General features: G+C 41.4%; 1 protein-coding gene across 2 annotated transcripts in view; it reads right to left on the bottom strand.

Annotated features, from left to right (window-relative positions):
• LOC138981429 (uncharacterized) overlaps nt 1-21,717 on the bottom strand; it is an 82,942-nt gene extending 61,225 nt beyond the window's left edge. Inside the window, exons 1-7 of one of the 2 annotated variants that reach the window (XM_070354343.1) lie at nt 21,649-21,709; nt 21,199-21,327; nt 16,398-16,955; nt 15,317-15,430; nt 4,389-4,460; nt 2,896-2,996; nt 1,555-1,628 (exon numbers count right to left, since the gene is read on the bottom strand). In XM_070354343.1, coding sequence (XP_070210444.1) covers nt 1,555-1,628; nt 2,896-2,996; nt 4,389-4,460; nt 15,317-15,430; nt 16,398-16,950 — 914 coding nt within the window. In that variant the 5' untranslated portion in view covers nt 16,951-16,955; nt 21,199-21,327; nt 21,649-21,709. Of the gene's footprint in view, nt 1-1,554; nt 1,629-2,895; nt 2,997-4,388; nt 4,461-15,316; nt 15,431-16,397; nt 16,956-21,198; nt 21,328-21,648 lie in introns of both variants that reach the window. The other variant, XM_070354342.1, reaches the window with a different exon arrangement.
• Nucleotides 21,718-24,152: the final 2,435 nt, after the last annotated feature.

Here is a 24,152-nt window from a genome sequence, read left to right as displayed (position 1 = left end):
GCACATCATTGTGGGGCTATTATTCACACACAAAATTCAAGCATCCGTCTACAACGTATCCTCATTCATCCTTCAACATTTACACAATACTGAAATATCTCAATGCTAATTCATATCCTAACATCACATTTAAATCAATAGGCCTACCATATCTGTACTTACTGATACACATTTTTGAGATGAGCAAAATATGATTAATAATTTTGTTTATGGGGGTTTGCACTTCTGGAGAGTAACCAAACAAAACATCTTTTTCTGTTAATATAATATTTTCTCCCGTATTAACAAATATACATCTTCTAACATTTTCCCCAAACAATTTCATTTTGCTACATTTCCAAAAGAAGTGTTCAATATAATCAATTTCATTACAAAGACTACATAAACTATTTTCTTTTAACTTCATTTTATGCAATAAAATATTTGTGGGATAAATATTATGTAAAATTTTCCATTGGAGTAACTTTAATCTCTCTTCGCTTGTACATGCACTTGCCAGGACCCAGTACTTTTCGTCAATGTAAATGTTATATTTGTGGGACCAAAATTTTACAGCGCAGGGTTCACTGGCTTTGGATTGCGTTAATATCGCACGAAATTTCTTCGGGGAAGGGTTATTTAGCATGCCCTGAAAACAGGTCGCAGGATGCTCGTCACCCGCGTCTTCTTTAACTGTGTTGTCTCGCAGTGCTCGCGCGCAGAGGGCCGTGTGCAAAGCGTTGTACTCAAACAGCCTTGTGGCGCTATATCCGACAATGGCACAAATATGTTGAAATGACACAATGTTTTCGTCTATCCATACATCACGTACACAATTCACACCGGCTTCAATCCATTTATCAAAACACAACACATTCTTTCTAAAAATAATATCTGCATTATTCCACAAACATTGATCAAAAATACTTTCTTTTTGAACAGGAAATAAATATCTGTTCTCGCCCTAACTAATACGGCCTCGTGTGTTTAACATGCCACAGCAAAACAACAAGAAACACAATTGGCTAGCATTTAACTTGATTTAACGCTTGAAAGATCCTTTAACAGCCGAAACCAGACCTTTAACCTCGCTGTAACCTTGACATTTAATGAGGTTTTATGTGACCTTCGCCAACCTGGGGGTCATCAAAGTTTGGTAGTGTGCCAAGTTTCAAAGCCCCAGCTTCAAAAACATACGAGATAACCTCAATGCTAAGATTCAGTGTCTTGTGAATACGTAATGAATGATATAACGAACATAATTCTAGTTATTTGTGAAATACTTTGGATAATTTTATTTTTAATTTTAATAATTTGTTGTCCGCTTTTAATTTTTCAGCCACTTTGTCCGCTTTTTGTGCGCACCTTTTGGCACTTAGTCATATGCGCAAAGACAACGAACAGCGTAAACTCAAAACATTCTGGTCATGACGCGTGCGGAGTGTGCAACGTTCGGCGTAAAGCTACGACAGCTACTCCCCTGGTTATTTTATTGCTACAACAGATTTGCAAACTTGCCGCAAAGAAGAACGACTTTCGCCCCGTGTACTGTTTTGAACACTGATTTTGTCTTACCTGAACCCATTGGCATTGACGTAAGTGTTCTTGACTCGATCGTTAAAACTGGTGAGTCCGTAGACATCTTGAATCTTTCACATTAAACAAAAGAGAATGTAAACAGACAGAAACAAAATCAGGCCAAATTAAGGCGAGCAGATCACACACACACACACACACACACACACACACACACACACACACATAAACAGACACAAATGCACACTCACACATACTCACACATACTCACACACACACACACACACACACACACACGCGCGTGCGCACGCACACACACAACCACACACACACACACACGCACACACACACACACACACACACACACACACACACACACACACACACACACAAGAAGACTACTATACCCTGAATCGTTATCAAGTGGTTTAGTGGGCGATAAGACAACAGAAGGTACATATCAGTAACTCCTCAACGCATTGCCTTCAAATTTCTGTGACAACACAAGTCATAAAAAAACGCATGGAATCTGCTTTAAAGGTCATGCAATACATTAGTGACGCTGGTATGCCTGACAGAAAGAGTTTTAACATTGTCAGAATATGTCTTTATAGATTCTAGAAATGTATTTTGTGTGTTCTTCAAGAACAATAACAGATGCACCACATACTTTAATGTCATGCAGATTCTTAATCGGAAATGGGTGCAAACAATATTTAAATGCGAGCGTAATCTTCAAGAAGTCGTCTCTTTCACATCGCAAACAACAAATGTCATCCTACGCCAATAAAAGATCACGATCACTGCTGGAACGCTTGATCGAGCATGGCTCTTGAGAGAGCATATCCCAGGAATTTGGGTTCGCGTTTGAACCAGTGGATATGTCATATAGCCGAATTGTAGTGTAATTTGAAGCTTTCATTTGTCTTAATGCCTGCTAATTTTTAAAATGTTCTGTTCAGTCTATATTGTTTAAACTCTTCCTTGCATGTCGCATAACTGCATAACTAACTCCTCAAATGACTTAAAGGCACAGTACGCCTCCCGTAAACCATCACATATACTGTCAGGCTTTTACACACAGTACAAACACCCTTTCATTTACACACTTACAGCTTTTGAACATCCTAGGTTCCCTACGCAAAGAGCGAGAGGCTCGGTAATACCTGAAAATCGACCCTAGGGAAAATAAGCACGATATTCAGAACTCAGAGTGTGTAACCTATATATAGTCAAAAGCAGAATATCTTAAAAAATCAAATCAAATCAAAACTTTTCTTAATGCAAAAAGGATCTTAAAAGGAGGACGTTCTTAAAAGGGGGTGGGGGTGGTCACTGTGCAGTATATTCACACTCAATTCATTTACTGGAATAGCTTACCATCCTTTGGAAGAGTGCAGCATTGTAACGGGCGAAAGTTGACATCCCATCGTTGTCGGGTGCAAGCGCGCCCCACGTCGTGTTAAAACTGCCCTTGAAATCTTTAAAATAAACACAATCACATAAATCATTTATATTTTTCTGTAACAAGAACGAATGTCATGGTTCTGCACATTTCTACAGCTGATAAACAGGAAAATTAGTAAGATGAAGATCTGTTTTATCGCTACATGTTGTTGCTAATCAATCGGGTAAGACACACACACAATCAATCATCCAGCTAAGTTCTCCCTTCATAAATGCACAAAGGCAAGGACAGATTTATAACAACGGGTAACATGTTGGGCTGTTTCATGATTCTGTTTGTTCATTATATTGTAACAATCGTCAACATTGTGAAATTAAGTTTAGGAAGGCTTTTGCATTGTTTAGGGGCCTTCGTGTTGAAAGTAACAGCATTTTTCTTTCAGCTTTGGTTTAGATATGTATCTACAACATTGCAGACAAGATAGAAAATCCGCTGTTGTTGTGAATCGCCACTGTACTTCTTTGTTCACAGTTCAACACATTCTGATCAGTCATCGCTCAACGGCTATCGCCAGTTATCTCTCTGACCGGACGCTACAGTCCTACGCGAATCTATCAAAACTAGGAACACAGAGTTATCTCCCATATGTTTTTTGCAAGCACTGATCTAAATTTGAGATCAGTGTTCGCGAGACGAAAATGATTGCAGATTGGCCGACTTCGACAGTGATCTCCGTTCTGTTCTTCACAGTTATGATAAAGACATCGTTCTAAGGTCAAAACAAGTCGAAATTTTGGGACTATTGCCGGAAGGAGACCGTAATATATGGTTTCATCACTGTCAACTGGTTACAGAAAAAATCGTCTGCTCCAGTGAGCGCCGAAACCAAACGGTTTATTATCACGTGACACTTTTGACATATTTAGAGTTGTTTGCACAGTAAATACAGCCGCGAAAAATAGCTCTCTTAAAACTGTCTTACATATCAATTCCTTTGTAATTTAAAAATTACAAAACACCATGAAAAATCATTATCGACGATCGCGAATCTGCTTATATCAATAATACATTACAAAAAGCTCTAAATATGTTAAAAAAAAAAAATAAAAATAAAAAAAAATCGGTTTCCTTGCCAGACAAGGAAACTCAAGGCATCCTGTCAGGGAGAGAATGAGCCGAACTCATTTTGACCTGAGGTCAGGATGAGTTCAACAAAGATGTTGGGAAGGTCGGTATGTGTGTGTGTGTGTGTGTGTGTGTGTGTGTGTGTGTGTGTGTGTGAATGCGTCCGTGCGTGCGTGTGTGCGTCCGTGCGTGCGTGTGTGCGTGCGTGCATGCGTGTGCGTGTGTGTGTGTGTGTGTGTGAAAAAGTTTCTTCATGAATTTATAAAACACTGAATGATATATTATACTTTTAAAAAATGTAAACAAAAGATATTTTCTTCAATTGAATTCGTTTTTGTACCTTCCAGTGTGTAGGATGTATCCTGAGATTCAGTGGAGGATGTTGTGTCACCGCCTTCATCATGTCTTGAAGCTGGGACACAGATAAAGACAGACACTTAGAAACACAAACACACATGCACATACATTTTCATGTGTAAAAACAATGACACAATTGTTTTATAGCAATATGCAACGACCGTGTGATACAAAAATAGATTTTAAAAGGTCAACTTTTAAAGTGCAATCGCATCCACATATTAGGATTTTATTTGTCTTAAACTTTATTCTCAAACACAGGTGACATCATGGCAAAGACGACAAGAAATAAATCTGCAGTAAACCTGACAGGGCTTTTTCTAAAGGCATTGGTATATGGGCTTATGTGTTCCATACTAAAGTTGGTCTAACAGACTCGATTATGGGCAATTCCAAAAAAATGCTCACCTAAGCCTGAAATTCAAAATGGAATTGACGGCTTTTTCACCGTACATATGCCATGAGAGATGTTTATATTTACTCATACTATTCATCGTTTGCCTCTTATTCACTCCCCTTGCATGCCGCCATTTTGTTTTTGATGCTATTTGGGAACGCGCCGTGTGAAGTCAATTTATGACAATGTCATCGCGTGTGTTAGTTTTCATTGTTTTGGTTTCGAAAATTAGTCAAAGTTGCTAGAGAAACCTTAAACTATCGTTTGATCTGTTTTTCAAATATCTAATGATTATACTTTTTGAAATATATTCGAAACATTTTCCACCCCAAAATGGTGCCACGTCAGTGACGTTTTGGGTATAAAAACGTTTTGCGGCGATGAACCGATCGGTTGATTTATTTCTTTTTTTGAGTTTTCTTAGCTTTTCAATAGAGGAGTCCAATCATGTGATTTGTGTTTGTTTGTCCCTATTGTGTTGTGCACAAAGTGCGTCACTGACGTGGCATTGTTTTGTAACGTCTGTGGCACTTTGGTTCCATGTGTACTTGTTACTGGTAGATTTTAACACATTTCTTTGTGATATTCTGTTATTTTCTAACTCAGGTAAACAGTTGTTACTAGAGAAAGCTGAGCACAAAAAGGAGAGTAGGGGAGACCGGGGCTAGTCCGCCCCCGGGGCTAGTCCGTCTTTGTCTGTTTATTCTTACGTTTGCCACCTTTTAGTCATTCACACCATGTGAGAGTGGTGTCCCTTCTTCCCGCCATATCCTGCAGAAGTTCAAAGGTTGCGCGCCCATAATTATATCGTGAGTACAGATCACAAAAAGTGTTTTTCTTCATTTTTGTAACATGAATGCATTGGAGTTGACTTAGGTTTTGATGCATTACCTCTGAGAACAAATACTTAGTCTTGGTGTCGAGTGAAAGTGCGTTAATTAAGGTCGAGTTCTGACGAAAGTTTTGCTTCTTCCTTCCCATGTTGTGCTCGCTATCTGGCACTAGAGTTGCCTGCCCGTGCGGGGGCAAGTCCGCCTATTTGTCATGGGGCATGTCCGCCGTGAGCAGTATGTACAACACATGTTCATGCGAACATAAAAACTGTCTGCACATTGATATCAGCTACACATTTGTCTTGATGTAAAATAAAAAATCAGTCTTCTAGTTCATCAAACTCGCCAGTTATGCTACCAAAAGCATAAAAGTAGGCGGACTAGCCCCGGTCTCCCCTAACGTAATTTTTTGTTACATTCTTTCGTATTTTGTCATTGGCATTTTTGAACCTGAATATTGAAGGGCCGAATTAAAAAAGCTTTCCCACTAAAGCTTGCCCACTACTAGTCTTGTACATACTATGGGATGAGAGCGGCGGACTTGCCCCACCCTGTAGGCGGACTTACCCCGACTTGGGGCAAGTTCGCCTACGTTAGGGTAGGTCTACTTAAAGCAGTATGTACAACAAATGTTCATGCGCACATAAAAACTGTCTGCACATTGATATCAGCTACACATTTGTCTTGATGTAAAATAAACAAGAGGCGAAGCCATCAAGGCTCACGTAAGAAATCGACAAACAGTAACACACACACACACACACACACACACACACACACACACACACACACACACACACACAGAAAGAGCATAGGTGAAACTGTGCAAGAAAGCGAGACACTAGATCTAGATCTGTCTGTCTGCATGTAGCCTACTTACAGGGACACGACTGCCAACTAGTCTCGGCCCGCTCAAAATAATAATGACCGAGACTTTCAGTACTTCCTTCGCGTGACGTCTAACCCTCTTACGTCATAATGTGACGTCAATGTAATGTGACGTCTTCAAATGTTAGAGTTTCTACCACAGACATACACACGCACGCACGCACGCACATACGCACGCACGCACAGACAGACAAAGTTACGATCGCATAGGCTACACTTACGTGAGCCAAAAATCAGTCTTCTAGTTCATCAAACTCGCCAGTTATGCTACCAAAAGCATAAAAGTAGGCGGACTAGCCCCGGTCTCCCCTATTTGGCCTTTATTTTTGGCTCACGAAGTGTAGCCTATGCGATCGTAACTTTGTCTGTCTGTGCGTATGTGCGTGTGTGCGTGCGTGTGTATGTCTGTGGTAGAAACTTTAACATTTCGTCATTTGAAGACGTCACATTATGGCGTAAGAGGGTTAGACGTCACGCGTCTCGGTCATTGTTATTTTGAGCGGGCCGAGACTAGTTGGCAGTCGTGTCCCTGTAAGTACATGCAGACAGACAGATCTAGATCTAGTGTCTCGCTTTCTTGCACAGTTTCACCTATGCTTACTGTGTGTGTGTGTGTGTGTGTGTGTGTGTGTGTGTGTGTGTGTGTGTGTGTGTGTGTGTGTGTGTGTGTGTGTGTGTGTGTGTGTGTGTGTGTGACAGGGTGATTGAGTTTGTGTTACTGTTTGTCGATTTCTTACGTGAGCTTTGAAGGCTTCCCCTCTTGTTTATTTGTAGTGCAATTAAACTGAGTGATTTGAAGGAGGTATGATCCCCCCAAAATTAAACGCTTTTATAACTGTTTCAGGTAACTGATCATCTAAAGTAATATATCATTGGAATGGCCAAACATTTAACTGGTTAACCTTTCAGAGATGACGTCATTAGGTTGCTACGTCATAAATGACGAGGAATCAAACTAGGTCACTTTTGAGTTATGCTTCAGAACGGGGTCTTTCATCAAGCACAACAACCGGCACGGTGGCCCAGTGGTAAGGCGTCCGCCCCGTGATCGGGAGGTCGTGGGTTCGAACCCCGGTCATACCTAAGACTTTAAAATTGGCAATCTAGTGGCTGATCCGCCTGGCGTCTGGCATTATGGGGTTAGTGCTAGGACTGGTTGGTCCGGTGTCAGAATAATGTGACTGGGTGAGACATGAAGCCTGTGCTGCGACTTCTGTCTTGTGTGTGGCGCACGTTAAATGTCAAAGCAGCACCGCCCTGATATTGCCCTTCGTGGTCGGCTGGGCGTTAAGCAAACAAACAAACAAACAAACAAACAAAAAATCAAGCACAACTCCACTTCTGTGCAGGACTGTAGCTAGGTAATGACACAAAGGACATTTCTACAAAGGGGAAGAAAGTTACATGAATTAAAGCTGCTTCATATTCTACAATCTGACAAAATAAACCGCAAATCAAAACTGGGGAAAAAAGGAACATCTCTGAATAGCCAAAAAGACTTTCGGGAACTCTTCAAACAAGGCAAATGTAGCTGCTGTATCAAAGCTTACAAAACTAAGATTAAACGTGTACATACGAGTATAAAGTGCCTGACTTAAACTTTCATATAAAACAGTCCGCAGAATTCTACACAATGACCTTCAATTTCAAAAATTGGCCGCAAAATGGATGCCTTATAAGCTGACAGGGAAACGGAAGAAGCAACAGGGTCCTGTTGCACGCGATCCGCTCAACCGTTTTGAACGAAGTAGACCCAAACTTGTGATGAATGTAATCACTGATAATGAGACTTTGGTTTCCTTCTATATTATTGCCAAAAAAAACACAAAACAAAGTGCGATTGGACAACAATGACAACAGCGTCAAATTTGTATGCAAGGTTTTCAAAGCAGAAACAGTGCTATTCGCTGTATTTTGCGATCACCAAGATCCTGTTGCTGTCGATATTCTGTCCGCTAACAGAACTGGCACTGTCACATGGTATGCAAAAACCTTATTGCCCAAACTTACTCACGAGTTCAGCAGTCAACGACTTAACTGCAAAACCCAGACTTCCCTTCTCTTCCAGGACAATGCCAGTCTCCACACAATAAGGGCCGTAACTCCATTCCTTAAAGTCTAAATAATCCAATCTTTGCCTCACACACTCTACAGACCTGATTTTACTCCTTGTGATTTCTGGTTATTCCCTTTATGAAAACAAGACTTTGTGTCAAGACATTTTATTGTTTCCAAGACATCAAAAAAGGTGACAAATCTGAGTTTAAAGCCAACCCCAAATAAGGCCATCTTAAGGCAGTAGGACACACCTGAAAGTACGCTGGAGTAGCCTCCCTTTCCGGATTTAGAACGCGTTTCGTGTCGTAACAGATCATCCACTTATTAGCCATATCCGTATGCAAAATAATGAAATAAACATTAGGAAATGGCAGAAGTTTACAACTATCGACATTCGCTATCAGTGCAATAAAAAAAACAATCGTTAGAACTTGCATTTACGACATGTCGTGCGTGAGAACGTGTCAGTAAACAAGCACTTCTTGCCTGGCTGAAGAACCCTACGAGTCAATCTAAAACAGACGACAAGTAATGGAAAGCAGTCTGCGGATAAACATAACAAACTGCTGATGAAAAAGTGTGTTCATCCCTGCTCTGGATAAAAGACATCGGACTGATGACAACGTGGCAGCGTTCACGCGAAAAGATTTTTTTCAGATTATCGCTTCTACATTTTATTGCACGTACTTGGGGCAGATCTGAATTTCACACTGGAAGATGACAAATCGGTCTTGTGAGTTGAGAACCACGTACATGTTCTTTGCCGACAGAAATCACGATGGGACAAGATGCAGATTGTGTTGAAGAGATGTTTGCAGATTATCGCATCTACATTTTATTGCTCAGATCAATGCACGTAGTTGGGGTAGATCTGAATTTCGCAATGGAAGACGACAAATCGGTCTTGTGAGTTGAGAACCACACGTTTTTTGGCGGCAGAAATCACTATGGGACAAGATGAGGATTGTGTTGAGGAGGTTAATACTGACTGACTTTAGATGAAGAGTTTCTAGACCTGGTTTTTGTAGAGAGGCATCATGATGATATCCTGGTTTTTGGCTCACGAAGTGTAGCCTATGCGATCGTAACTTTGTCTGTCTGTGCGTGCGTGCGTATGTGCGTGCGTGCGTGTGTATGTCTGTGGTAGAAACTTTAACATTTCGTCATTTGAAGACGTCACATTATGGCGTAAGAGGGTTAGACGTCACGCGAAGGAATGTCTCGGTCATTATTATTTTGAGCGGGCCGAGACTAGTTGGCAGTCGTGTCTGTAAGTAGGCTACATGCAGACAGACAGATCTAGATCTAGTGTCTCGCTTTCTTGCACAGTGTCACCTATGCTTACTGTGTGTGTGTGTGTGTATGTGTGACGGAGTGATTGAGTTTGTGTTACTGTTTGTCGATTTCTTACGTGAGCCTTGAAGGCTTCGCCTCTTGTTTTTAACGTTCTTGGTGACAACGCGCCAGAATCGCACGAAGATCGAACTCTCGAAGAAAACAAGTTTATCGCTGAACATCGGAAATGTGAAAGTATTGCTCTTCTTGTCTGATCAGTCTCCCCGTTAGATCTACAGGCTACATTATTTATCAGGTAACTTACCAAACCGGAGTGTGTGTGTGTCTGTGTCTGTGTCAGTGTGTGTGTGTGTGTGTGTGTGTCAGTGTGCGTGTGTGTGTGTGTGTGTGTGTGTGTGTGTGTGTGCCGGATTACCACCATTAACGCATCCTTTTGGACTTTTCTACGTAACCTTACTATGCCTGCTGTGACATTCACGAGGATTATTGTGATTATTGGACAATCGTGTGCCTGTGCTGGACTTGCAGGAAGACAAACGGAGTCAGAACGGTATACGTGCTGCCAAGTGTGCACGCCCAGAGCGCGCAGTGTGAATCGAGAGTGAGTGTGTCATTGTGTGGAAGTTTTGCTTGATTGATTTATTCATGATTTAATTTGCTTTTTGGTTCAATAGAAAAATCTGTGTACGTTATACTTTGTATTTTGTGGTGTGATTCGCCCGAGTGCGAGACCCGAACGCCTCTGTGGCAGAGCCGGATCTGGGGGGGGGGGGGGGGGGTCCTGGGTTCCGGAACCCCTCCCCCCCCCCTGGCCATCCGATGTACCTCTCAGAGAAAACAAAATATAAATATGTGGACTTTTTAAGCTCTTCCCCCAACTCCCTTAGTTTATTTGGTCTTCTAAGACTATTTCAAATTATGAACAACATCAATTTTGATTCCCAGTTGCAAGGAAAGACCAAAAAACGACCTCACAAATGCAACATTTTCTCGGCTTCTCCCCTGCACCCCACCGGGGCCTCAGCGGCCCCTGGACCCCTGCCTTCAGTTGGAACCCCCCCTTAAACGAACTTGGTCCGGCCCTGTGTGGGTAGAATTGTATACTTGTGTGAGTAACGTGAGTGTGTAGATGAGAATGTGAAAGTTGTTTTGGACCCAGACACACAGAGCAGACTTCAACGCAACAGCTAAGTTTCAGCATGACAAAGAAATTCGAGTGACACAGCTAATGGCTGTACTTGTTATTTCTCTATTAAAACAAATGTTTCAAGATCTTTAGGCCAACAAAATTAAATTGTGTGTTTCTAATAACATGGCTAAACAAAATAGGGCAGGTAGGTAGGGATTTATTTATTTTTTTGTTGCCAGGATAGAATTCTTGAAAATAACTAAATGACACAAAGAGACAAGACTCGCTATAGATAGATTTATAAAAAAAATTTAAAAATGTGACAAAGGATATAAAATGATTGTTTTACCTGGTCTGGAATCTTCAGTAGTAATTGCATAAAAAAAAGTCTGATATCTATTATCATGTTAACTTTTTCTTAAAATGGGTGCGTTAAATCCTAGTCGGTTTGTTTTTAATGGACTAAGCAAGCAATCCTTGGACTGACAGAAAAGATGTATTTTAAAAATGTCCAGTTGCTTAAAATTACTTATTTTTCTAATTGGAAGAGAATATGCACTCTTTTGTGTTCAAATGGGTAGGGGGGGGGGGGGGGGGATGGGGGTAGTAAAAGGATCACAGTTCAAGATTGTGCGCGACAAGCTTTAAATTCAGCTTATAAAATGAGTAAAAAGGTGTTTTTTTCTGATTTCACCAGTTAAATCACTCTGTTGGATGTTCTATTTTGCTTCCCTATTTCTGTTCTAAAGTTTTTGATCATCTGATTACCTTGCTTTCCTATTTGGAAGATAATATGCACTCTTTTCTGAAAAATGGGTAGGGGGTGGGGGTAGTAAAAGCATCAAAGTTCAAGATTTTGCGCGACAAGAGGTGTGTTTCTTTTAACTGTGATGAAGAGGGATAACTCAACTTGGTATCTAACACTATTTCTGAACACTGTAACCACTTTAGCACTTTTAATTTATTTTTTTCTGTCTTCCAAGCTTTAAATTCAGCTTATAAAATGAGTAAAAAAGTGTTTTTTTCTGAATTCACCAGTTAAATCACTCTGTTGGGTGTTCTTTTTTGCTTCCCTATTTCTGTTCTGAAGTTTTTGATCATCTGATTACCTTGCCTTTCTATTTGGAAGATAATATGCACTCTTTTCTGAAGAATGGGAAGGGGGTAGGGGTAGTAAAAGGATCACAGTTCAAGATTTTGCGTGACAAGAGGTGCGTTTATTTTAACTGTGATGAAGAGGTATAACTCAACTTTGTATCTAACACTATTTCTGAACACTGTATCCACTTTTGCACTTTTAATTTATTTTTTTCTGTCTTCCAAGCTTTAAATTCAGCTTATAAAATGAGTAAAAAAGTGGGTTTTTTTCTGAATTCACCAGTTAAATCACTATGTTGCATGTTCTATTTTGCTTCCCTATTTCTGTTCTTAAGTTTTGATCATCTGACTACCCTGCTTTTCTATTTGGTAGATAATATGCACTCTTTTCTGAAAAATGAGTAGGGGGTGGGGGTAGTACAAGCATCACAGTTCAAAATTTTGCGCGACAAGAGGTGTATTTCTTTTAAAATTGGTGAAGAGGGATAACTCAACTTGTTATTTAACACTATTTCTGAACACTGTAACCACTTTAACACTTATAATTTATGTTTGGCTGTGTTCCATGCTTCAAATTGGGCTTCAAAAATGGATACACAAGGTTTTTTTTCCAATTTCACCTGTAAAATCACTATGTTTGATGTTCTATTTTGCTTCCCTATTTCTCTTCTTCAGTTTGTGATCATCCGATTGTTTTTTTGTTTACATATTCACAATACAATATCACAAATTCTTCGGGTGGGTTTGCGTAAAAAAAGCTCATAGCTATGCTCAAACTTCAGTCGTTATCTCAAAATTTTGCGCGACAAGCTCTATTCATTTTGTTTTTTCTTGATAAACAAAACACTGAACTAACATAAAAACAAACCTTTAAAACTGCCTAACCACTTTGAAATATGGACTCAGGTGTGTACTCCAGCCTTAAGGCGTCTACTTCGCTCAGGCACTTGTGACTTTGCATCGATGTAGAAGGAGAGTATTTCTAATGGCTACTGTAATGTGAGCCAGACACGCCAAACAGTCTCCGCGAAAATCACATTTGATCAATGTTGAAGTTTAGTTATGTACAGATTTACAATTAACGTGCTATTCTCAACTAAAAAAAAAACCCAACAAAATAAAGTGGAATAGTGTGTTGCACATTTAGGATCTTGTCAAATGTACATACTCATTTGTTTTACGTGAGTGTATAATGGTTGTTAAATTGCCGGGAAGAAAGACAGCCAAGAACGTCAAAATAATGACTGCTCAACAAAACCGTAAAAATGACTTTTTCGAGCTAGAATCAGGAGTAGTTGGGCCCCCAGCTGAAACGATTGTTCAAATTGGTATACCAACATATCATTTGGTGTGCTGTTAGAAGACATCCAAAGAATGTAAATTGCCAATATGTGATCCTCCACCACGGAATGAGTCGCATGTCACCTTTGCATGATTTTTGATATGTTTACATTTTCATAAGGAGTTGTTTATGCTCTATCCAGTGGTGAAAACCGTTTTACAAAAGAGCGAACACTGTTTGAGTTATAAGCCTGTGACCAAGGTGACCCTCACACTGTTACCAGACATTCCCCGGACTTATATTAAGCCTAGGGCAGAACCGCGCGAGGTGACATGCGACTCATTTCGTGGTGGAGGGTCACAAATACGAATTAGTGTAACACGCAAGCGCCAGTTTGAAATATCTTTTCCTTCCGTTTTTACATTTAGTCAAGTTTTGACTAAATTTTTTAACATAGAGGGGAAATCGAAACGAGGGTCGTGGTGTAAGTGTGTCTGTGTGTGTGTCTGTGTATGTGTGTGTGTGTGTGTGTGTGTCTGTGTCTGTGTGTGTGTGTGTCTGTGTGTGTGTGTGTGTATGTGTGTGTGTGTGTGTGTGTGTGTGCGTGTAGAGCGATTCAGACCAAACTACTGGACCGATCTTTATGAAATTTTACATGAGAGTTCCTGGGATTAATATCCCGAACGTTCTTTTCTTTTTTTCGATAAATGTCTTTGATGACGTCATATCCGGCTTTTCGTGAAAGTTGAGGCGGCACTGTCACGCTCTCATTTTTCAACCAAATTGGTTGAAATTTTGGTCAAGTAATCCTCGACGAAGCCCGGACTTCTGTATTGCATTTCAGCTTGGTGGCTTAAAAATTAATTAATGACTTTGGTCATTAAAAATCTGAAAATTGTAAAAAAAAAAATTTTTTATAAAACGATTCAAATTTACGTTCATCTTATTCTCCATCATTTTCTGATTCCAAAAACATATAAATATGTTATATTTGGATTAAAAACAAGCTCTGAACATTAAAAATATAAAAATTATTATCAAAATTAAATTTTCGAAATCAATTTAAAAACATTTTCATCTTATTCCTTGTCGGTTCCTGATTCCAAAAACATATAGATATGATATGTTTGGATTAAAAACACGTTCAGAAAGTTAAAACGAAGAGAGGTACAGAAAAGCGTGCTATCCTTCTCAGCGCAACTACTACCCCGCTCTTCTTGTCAATTTCACTGCCTTTGCCATGAGCGGTGGACTAACGATGCTACGAGTATACGGTCTTGCTGAAAAATTGCATTGCGTTCCGTTTCATTCAGTGAGTTTGACAGCTACTTGACTAAATGTTGTATTATCGCCTTACGCGACTTGTAATAACTTGTTTTTAAACATTCAACAGTCTGAATCCTATCTGCATGAGATCCAATGTTTCACTAGTTATACATGACAGCAAACTGACGTATAAAACATAGTGCATACGCATTTCTAATAAATATTGAATCACTTGTGAATAAAAGTAGCAGTTTGTGCACTCTGCTGCATATTTACACATGGATAGATAGACCTAACGCTACCCGCTCAAAGGCGAACGGACAAACAGACAGATACACGGACACAATGAATAAATTGTGTCGAAACAAACATACACACACACACACACACACACACACACACACACACACACACACACACACACACACACACATGCGCATGTACGCTCCCCCTTTTCATCACAGACACTCGTAACATTCTCACTTACAGGTCAAAACACACACACACACACACACGCACACACACGTACACACATACACACACACGCACACACAAACAAATCCGCACACACATACACACACACACACACACACACACACACACACACACCAAGGCACGCACGCTCCCCCTCTCCATTACAGACACCCGTATCATCCTCACTTACAGATCGCCACGCCTGCAACGATGGCACCGAGGAGGACACAACCAATGAAAAGCGTGACCCCGAAAATCAGACACCATTTTCGTCCGCCTTTTTCGGTGCTCCGTGATGATTGGGCTGAAAAATGATCTCTTTTTGTGATTTTCTACTATGACCAAGATGGTGCAAAAATGATGAGATAATTAAATCTTATAGACCGAAGCATACTATTGCTGCACATGCACCCAGTAACATGAAAGCCTTTAAAGGGTGCCCTATACGTAGCGTTCATTAATTAATTCCTATTGTTTACATGTGCCAATAATGTTATAAAACTGTACCTAAGGGGATATAATAACGATTGGCTGTAGCTTTCGAACACAGAAACAATTATTTCAGTATTGCAAAGTGGTGTTGATAGTGTCGAATGTAAACAGAACAGTCTCAAAGTGAAAGTGGATGTTTTCCGGAAATTGCGAAGTTAACAAGAATACAGAAAAGCGCGCTTTCCTGCTTAGCACAATACGCTACCGCGCTAATCTGGCGTGTCAATATCACTACGTTTTGCACGTGGAAGGTGAGCGATTTTCTTCACGCGGGGATTGACGAAGCTGTACTGTCTGTGTTGACGGTCTAAAAATAGCCCAAGTCCCAGAGAACTGTTGCTAAACATAGCAATAAACTTTATAAAGAATTAATTATTTCTCGTAATTGGTAAGGACTTCAAACCTAAAACTTTGCAGGAAGCTTAATTTATACATCCCCGCAACGATGGGAAAAGCCCTGGAAGTAATTAAAATTATTAAATAGGACTCTGTCAGCCTTTAAGTATAAAACACAGGCAGAGTCTATTAGGTGGTTGCCTTTCTCGCTGTTCAAAATAGCGTGTATCTCTCTGTTTGCATGTCTTCTAATTATTAATTCGGAATCCATTAGTGGTAAAAAAAAAAAATTGTTTAAAAAAAAAAAGTACCCCCCAAAATACACGATTTTATTTTTAATTCAAACTTATTTTTCGGCACGTAGTCGTGTTTGTCTGTCTTTTTTTAATGAAATTTGGTTGAAATTAAAAAATAAGGAAAAAGGCGATGGAGTTGCTACTTACCTGCTGAAGTGCTGTGTCGGCTTGCGTCAGGTTGTGGGTTAAATGGTCTTGGTTGTCCAGACCCAAGGTTATAAGCTGGTGGGTTGAATGGTCTTGGTTGTCCAGACCCAAGGTTGTAAGCTGGTGGGTTGAATGGTCTTGGTTGTCCAGACCCAAGGTTGTAAGCTGGTGGGTTGAATGGTCTCGGTTGTCCAGACCCAAGGTCGTTAGCGTTTGGGTTGAATGGTCTTGGTTCTTCATGTGTTGGTCCGTGAAGGAACGGATTTGTGAATGCCAAAGAAGGGCTGAGTGTATCCCGATTCGGCAGTACTGGCTCGGTGCATATCAAATGGATCGCTGCGAGAACAACTCCTGAAGCGTTGTCTTTCAATGGCTTGTTTTCCTGGGCAGAACTTGTCTGTTTCAGCTGGCTCGTAGTGTTGAAAGTCGCCGAAGGGTTGTCGGACCCTTCATTGTGCAGAGCAAAGTTCGTCTGGTTCAAAGAGATTTCTTCGGAGACCTCAGAATTGTCAGAGAGTAGCTCAGCAGTGCTTTGACTCGAAGAGAGAGCCATTTGTTCTGCAAAAAACCCAGGATAGTTAACGGGGCTGAGTAAAAACAGAGAAACGCTGTGAATAATAAGAGTAATTAATATACTGTTCAAAAAAAGAAACGCATAGTTGCTACTTGCCAAATGTGTTTTATTTTTCGAAAAAATTAACAGAAAATCCAATATTTAGATTATTTGTTTGAAATTTGGTATGGACACAGTTGAATGCACACACAGTTCATTTGCATCTTCAAATCAATCAGTCAATCAATACGATTGGGTGCCGAGGCTGTCAAGTCAGTAGGGGGTGTGACTGCCTTGAGCAGCAACAACTGCCCGGCACCTTCTGGGCATGGACTGGATCAGATGCCGGATATCTTGCTGTGGGATGGTGTCCCACTCCTCCTGAAGTGCCTGCAATAGATCGCGGTGATTTGCCGGCGCTACTTCTCGCCTGCGCACACGTCTGTCCAATTCATCCCAGAGGTGTTCTATCGGGTTCATGTCTGGCGACATGGATGGCCAGGGAAGCACCTGGACATGGTGGTCGGTGAGGAACTGGGTGGTGAGTCGTGCTGTGTGCGGGCGAGCGTTGTCCTGCTGGAATATGGCATCCTGGTCAGCCAGAAGAGGAAGGGCGTGTGGGCGCAGAATTTCCTCCACGTATCGCTGGGCAGTTATGCACCCTTGGACGTGCACCAGGGTGCTCCTTCCAGCGGTATTGATCGCCCCCCACACCATGACGCCTCCACCACCATGAACGGGTGCCTCATCCACACAGTTGGGCGCGTAACGTTCGTTTACTCTCCGGTAGACCCTCCTCCGACCATCATGTCGCTGGAGCAGGAAGTAGGACTCGTCGCTGAACCACACGTGTCTCCAGTGATTCCGGACGGTCCAGCGAAGGTGCTGGTTGCCCCACTGCACTCGGTTCTGGCGATGGCGGCGGGTGAGGACAGCTCCTCTGTGAGGTCTGCGAGCTCTCAAACCAGCTTCATGCAGGCGGTTCCGCACGGTCTGGTCCGATAATCGGTGTGGCCCGGGGAGAGCCTGGACAGAAGATGAGGCCGACAGGAAACGATTCCGGAGGTGGCGGAGCCGTATGAAGCGGTCGTGAGCAGCAGTTGTCGCCCTTGGTCTTCCTGCTCGTGGCAAGTCAGCAACGGAGCCAGTGGCTTGAAACCTGACCCACAGTCTACTGATGGTGCTCTGGGACACGTGGAAGTGCCTGGCGATTGCACTTTCACTTTGGCCTGCTTGTAAACGACCCAATGCAATTTGGCGGTCTTCTCTGCTCAATCGGGCCATCTTTCGTCGCTGAATTGTCGTCTGATTTCTTTGTGGCGAACAATCCGCTTTTATGGGTTTTGGAAGACATGGTGAGAGCTCAATATTCCCCGAGTTTCACGAGATTACACTGAAGCATGACGAGTGGTCATGCCAAATGAGCAATTTTGACATTGTAGCCACTGATAACGCATGCGTCACGTGCAGAGCTCACTTGTGGCAATGGACGAAAGGTCGACGACCAGATAAACATTTTCTGCAGTTTGGTGGATATCCTTGTAGCCATATAACTAAATTAACCAAATATTACAAGCTATGCGTTACTTTTTTTGAACAGTATAATTAAGCGCAGAGTGAAAATAAGAAGAACAAGTCGCGTAAGGCGAAAATACAACATTTAGTCAAGTAGCTGTCGAACTCACAGAATGAAACGGAACGCAATGCAATTTTTCAGCAAGGCCGTATACTCGTAGCATCGTCAGTCCACCGCTCATGGCAAAAGCAGTGAAATTGACAAGAAGAGCGGGGTAGTAGTTGCGCTGAGAAGGATAGCACGCTTTTCTGTACCTCTCTTCGTTTTAACTTTCTGAGCGTGTTTTTAATCCAAACATATCATATCTATATGTTTTTGGAATCAGGAACCGACAAGGAATAAGATGAAAGTGTTTTTAAATTGATTTCGAAAATTTAATTTTGATAATAATTTTTATATTTTTAATTTTCAGAGCTTGTTTTTAATCCAAATATAACATATTTATATGTTTTTGGAATCAGAAAATGATGGAGAATAAGATGAACGTAAATTTGAATCGTTTTATACATATATATATATTTTTTTTTACAATTTTCAGATTTTTAATGACCAAAGTCATCAATTAATTTTTAAGCCACCAAGCTGAAATGCAATACCGAAGTCCGGGCTTCGTCGAAGATTACTTGACCAAAATTTCAACCAATTTGGTTGAAAAATGAGAGCGTGACAGTGCCGCCTCAACTTTCACGAAAAGCCGAATATGACGTCATCAAAGACATTTATCAAAAAAAAGAAAACATCGTTCAGGGATATCAATCCCAGGCACTCTCATGTCAAATTTCATAAAGATCGGTCCAGTAGTTTGGTCTGAATCGCTCTACACGCACGCACGCACACACGCACGCACGCACGCACACACACACACACATACACCACGACCCTCGTTTCGATTCCCCCTCTATGTTAAAACATTTAGTCAAAACTTGACTAAATGTAACAAAAGGAAGGAAGATAAATAGATTATAAGATGTTTGATGGGTTGTTGACAGACCAGGTTTTTTGTCGGTCCGAGGGGAAGCATATCGTCTTTTGTTTCATATTTATTGACCAAGTTGATATGCCCCCCGAGGTTTATACCTATCGCCAGTTCCTCTGAACAGTCAAAAGCCATCACTAGAGTTCTTGTGAACCACAGCCGTTTGTTTCGTGCATAGTCAGAGGTACATAATAACGTGCTATTGCAGATAAGCTCACATCGAGTCGCATTCAAATTACTAACTGACGACTACATTGTGAAAAAGGGAAACTGGATCACACGGGTTCACGATGGCTCAGGGGTAAGATAAACCACGCAAAACTAAATTCTTTGAAAATTGCTCGCTTTTTACGGAGGGCACCTGGGATGTTCTCAAGCGGTGAGTGTTTAAAGGAAAGGGTGTTTGTACTGTGTGTAAAAGCCTGACAGTATCTGTGATGGTTTTGCGGGAGGCTTATACTGTGCCTTTAATGCTCCCATTCCACACAGCCGTTCTAGCTTCCGTGTAAACCAACGTGTTAACATTGATCCGTCCAGGCGCATTGTTCTGCTTAGCAACATACCAATATTTTGCTGCATGGTTGCTTTTTGTGCAGAGCGGGATTATTTTTTCGCACATTCGTCAAGCACCGACATTTCTATGCACAGGAATCTAACAGGACATTTGAGCGCTGATAATGTGATATGTTTGGTTTGACAGGAAAACTGTTGACGATATTGCCTATAATTATATACACAGAAGAACTCGCCCAAATTTGTGCCAAGAAATCGGTCACATTCACAAGCAAGGGACCAATGAGGGTTTACGAACTACATGTTAGGATGAACTGATGCGTTTGAAAGCGGGCCTTTTCCCTTGGAGTGTTTGGAGCTTAACCGACTTAAATGGCTAAATCACTTTCTTGGGCGGTACTTATGCAGACACAAAAGTAGTCTTCTGTCTTAAAGAACAAATTTCATTCCCAGGACGATAGTTCCTACTTTGTTTTTAAATTATTCAAAGAAATCATGAGGCCTAGACCAAAGTCACAGAGATCATCATATTTTTGTACGTACGTTGTGCGAGCCACAAACGCGCATTATTCTATAGAATTTTTTTTGGTTTGTTTGTTTGCTTAACGCCCAGCCGACCACGAAGGGCCATATCAGGGCGGTGCTGCTTTGACATTTAACGTGCGCCAAACACAAGACAGAAGTCGCAGCACAGGCTTCATGTCTCACCCAGTCACATTATTCTGACACCGGACCAACCAGTCCTAGCACTAACCCCATAATGCCAGACGCCAGGCGGAGCAGCCACTAGATTGCCAATTTTAAAGTCTTAGGTATGACCCGGCCGGGGTTCGAATCCACGACCTCCCGATCACGGGGCGGACGCCTTACCACTAGGCCAACCGTGCCGGTCTATAGAAATTGAGTTTAAAAAAAAATCTAACGGTCGACAGAACCAAGGTATTTGTCCCATACTGTGGACAGGTTCGACGGGACCATGTTGTAGGTCACAAGTTTGTTTTTTTAATGTATCCCACATACGAGAGAGACGCCTATGCCATAACAATATCATATCTTCGCGTGTGTGTGTGTGTGTGTGTGTGTGTGTGTGTATGTGTGTGTGTGTGTGTGTGTGTGTGTGTGTGTGTGTGTGTGATTTGAACTTGTATTGTTCTGGTTGATGTGAGCTCGGGTAAAAGATTACCTGCAATCACAGGGCCTGTGACGCAGCTGTATGGGGTTGTATCCGGTTGTATCCGGTGTCGGGTGGGTTGGAAGACACAACAACAAGAATTGATTTCGCCATGTCACATTACAGCCGTTGGTCTTTGTCCTATTTGTAAGACATATTTCGTCAGTCGCATTCCTTGCTTTTAAAATCTACTTAATAACTTTGTTTTACTATCCCCACTATTTCTGGGGCATATATGCAGACACGAGCTTGCAATGACATTTCAATCTGTCACCTGTCGGGTGCCTGTCTGTGTGTCCTTTCGTCCGTCCGTTCATCAAAGAAACGATATTTACAATTGGAAATTTGATTGACCGCTTTAAGAAATATTCATATCTAGCTCAAATTGTTCTAAAACTTTCAAAACATTGCAATTCATATTAAAACGACAACACTTGCCGCCATTCGAAATGGGTCTCCTACCTGCTCTCCTGCGCTCCTAGTAATGAACACTTCACCCGGGTAATCCGGGCATTTCACCAAACACACATGCAGGTGCATCCGTCCGTCAAGTTGTACTGTATTGCGAAACCAGTGCAGGTAGCAAATAAACAGTCTTCTCAGTCTACTCTAGGTACGTTTGATTAAAACAAATCCTTGCTGGCCTATCAGAAAAATCACATTCACTCCGAGAAAAATGAAATATCAGTCGACAGCAAGATAATAATAATAATAATAAATGAGCATTTACATAGCGCAACATCATAACTTTACAATTATGCTCTTTGCGCTTGACACATTTAAAATTAAAACACAGTTATACAAGCATTTACATCTACATTCATAGTCAACAACGCTTAATTAAAAGCATACACCATCAAAGATACATTACAAAAGATTCTTCCACTAACTAAATAATAAAAACATGAATAAAATAGGTAGTGAAAAATCACTAAAACAACAAATAACACTAAAATTAAAACACAGTTATACAAGCATTTACATCTACATTCATAGTACACAAGTACAGAACAAGTTATTGTTTGTGTTGCCTTTGTTTGTTCATCGTGTCTGTTCGTCTATCTGTCTGACTATCTGCTTGTCTATCCGTCCGTTTGTATGTACAATGTATGTCTGTCGATCTGTCGGTCGGCCGGTCGGTCTGTCTGTTTGTCTGTCTCTCTAGATCTATATCTCTTTCTCTTCTTTCTTCTATGTATATCTATGTCCGTCCGTGTGTGTGCATCGTGCCTCTCCATCAATCCATCCAACCATCTACACAGCCGTCTGTCTGTCTGTCTGTCTCTGTCTGTCTGTCTGTCAGTCTGTCTGTCTCTCTCTGTCTGTCTGTCTCTCTCTGTCTCTGTCTCTCTCTCTCTCCCTCTGTCTCTCTCTCTCTCTCTCCCTCTGTCTCTACCTCTCTGTCTCTGTCTCTGTCTCTCTCTCTCCCTCTGTCTCTCCCTCTCTCTCTCTCTCTCCCTCTCTCCCTCTGTCTCTCCCTCTCTGTCTCTGTCTCTGTCTCTCTCCCTCTGTCTCTCCCTCTCTCTCTCTCTCTGTCTGTCTCTCTCTCTCCCTCTGTCTCTCCCTCTCTGTCTCTGTCTCTCTCTCTCTCTCTCTCTCTCTCTCCCTCTGTCTCTCCCTCTCTGTCTCTGTCTCCCTCTGTCTCTCCCTCTCTGTTTCTGTCTCTCTCTCTCCTCTCTCTCTCTCTCTCTCTCTCTCTCTCTCTCTCTCTCTCTCTCTCTCTCTCTCTCTCTCTCTCCCTCTCTCTCTCTCTCTCTCTCTCTCTCTCTCTGTATTTCACACTCTTTTATTTCTCCCCCCCCTTCCCCACAAGCTTACATAATTATATACTCTCCCTGTCAGACTACTTTGTGTACACCGCGATGACTGTTGTTTGTTCGTTATATCTGCTGGTACACACACAATGACAGGACTTCCATTTTCGACGGTTGGGTGCGTATCGAAACAACGTTCATGAGTATTGCAATAGACACAACTTGACAAAACAGCATTTCAGCCCTCTATCAAAAACACGCAGAATGCAGGATAACTGCTCTAAACTGTCGATGCATACGCATGGTTGTGTGTGTGTGTGTGTGTGTGTGTGTGTAAAGGGGATGTGTGTGTGCGTGCATGTGTGTGTGTAGGGGGATGTGTGTGTATGTGCATGTGTGTGTGTGTGTGTGTGTGTGTGTGTGTGTGTGTGTGTGCGTGTGTGTTTGTCATTACGTGTACTCCATAAACAAAAAAGAAGACACGGCACTGTCTGTAACCCTAACCTTGTATGATTCTGCTCGCGTATGTGGGCCTTCACAAAATACCATTCACAGGGTAAACGTCTAGTGGAATGCGGCCAATGTTTTTATAACATGCGTACAGACTTGTTTTATTGTCACATATTTTTAATATTGTTTTACATGACGCTGTAAGACTTTCAAGACACATCATTTCTTTCTCGTACAAGATGGTGAGCACCACAGTAGATCTGTCAGAGTTTTAACATGAGTTGGTAGTGTCCTGAAACTACCGGTTACACATACAAACGTGTTTTTCTGATATTCAATTGAGGACAGGCGAGAATTTCTCAAATTGATATTAAAAGAACTATTTTCCATGTATTGTGCTTTGTTCACTATATTTTATATGCGTATCGCTTGATAATGATACATATCACTACAACTTTAGGGTACCCCCTGTAAATTGCTTCGTTTATGTTCAGGCCCCTGAAGACTGTTGGCAATATTGTTTACATAGTGCTAAAGGCTCTTTCCCCCGGAGTGAAACTGAAAGGAGGGCGTCAGGCGAATCAACATATACCCCGACCTTGGAAACCGGATATTTAATGAAAGAAGGTTTGGGCGAGGGGTGGCAGGGGGGGTAAAGTGAGCGAACACAAGGTCAGACTATTCACGTCATATTTGTTTGCGCAAGAAACACGAGTGAAGTGTTGCTAAAGTAGGTTAAATGCGTGCTCAGGAAAAACAAAA

Source organism: Littorina saxatilis, linkage group LG12 (assembly GCF_037325665.1).
Source record: "Littorina saxatilis isolate snail1 linkage group LG12, US_GU_Lsax_2.0, whole genome shotgun sequence".
Taxonomy (NCBI): Eukaryota; Metazoa; Mollusca; class Gastropoda; order Littorinimorpha; family Littorinidae; genus Littorina; species Littorina saxatilis.
The sequence above is the reverse complement of the archived record's forward strand: the minus strand, read 5'-3'. Positions and strand labels throughout refer to the sequence as shown.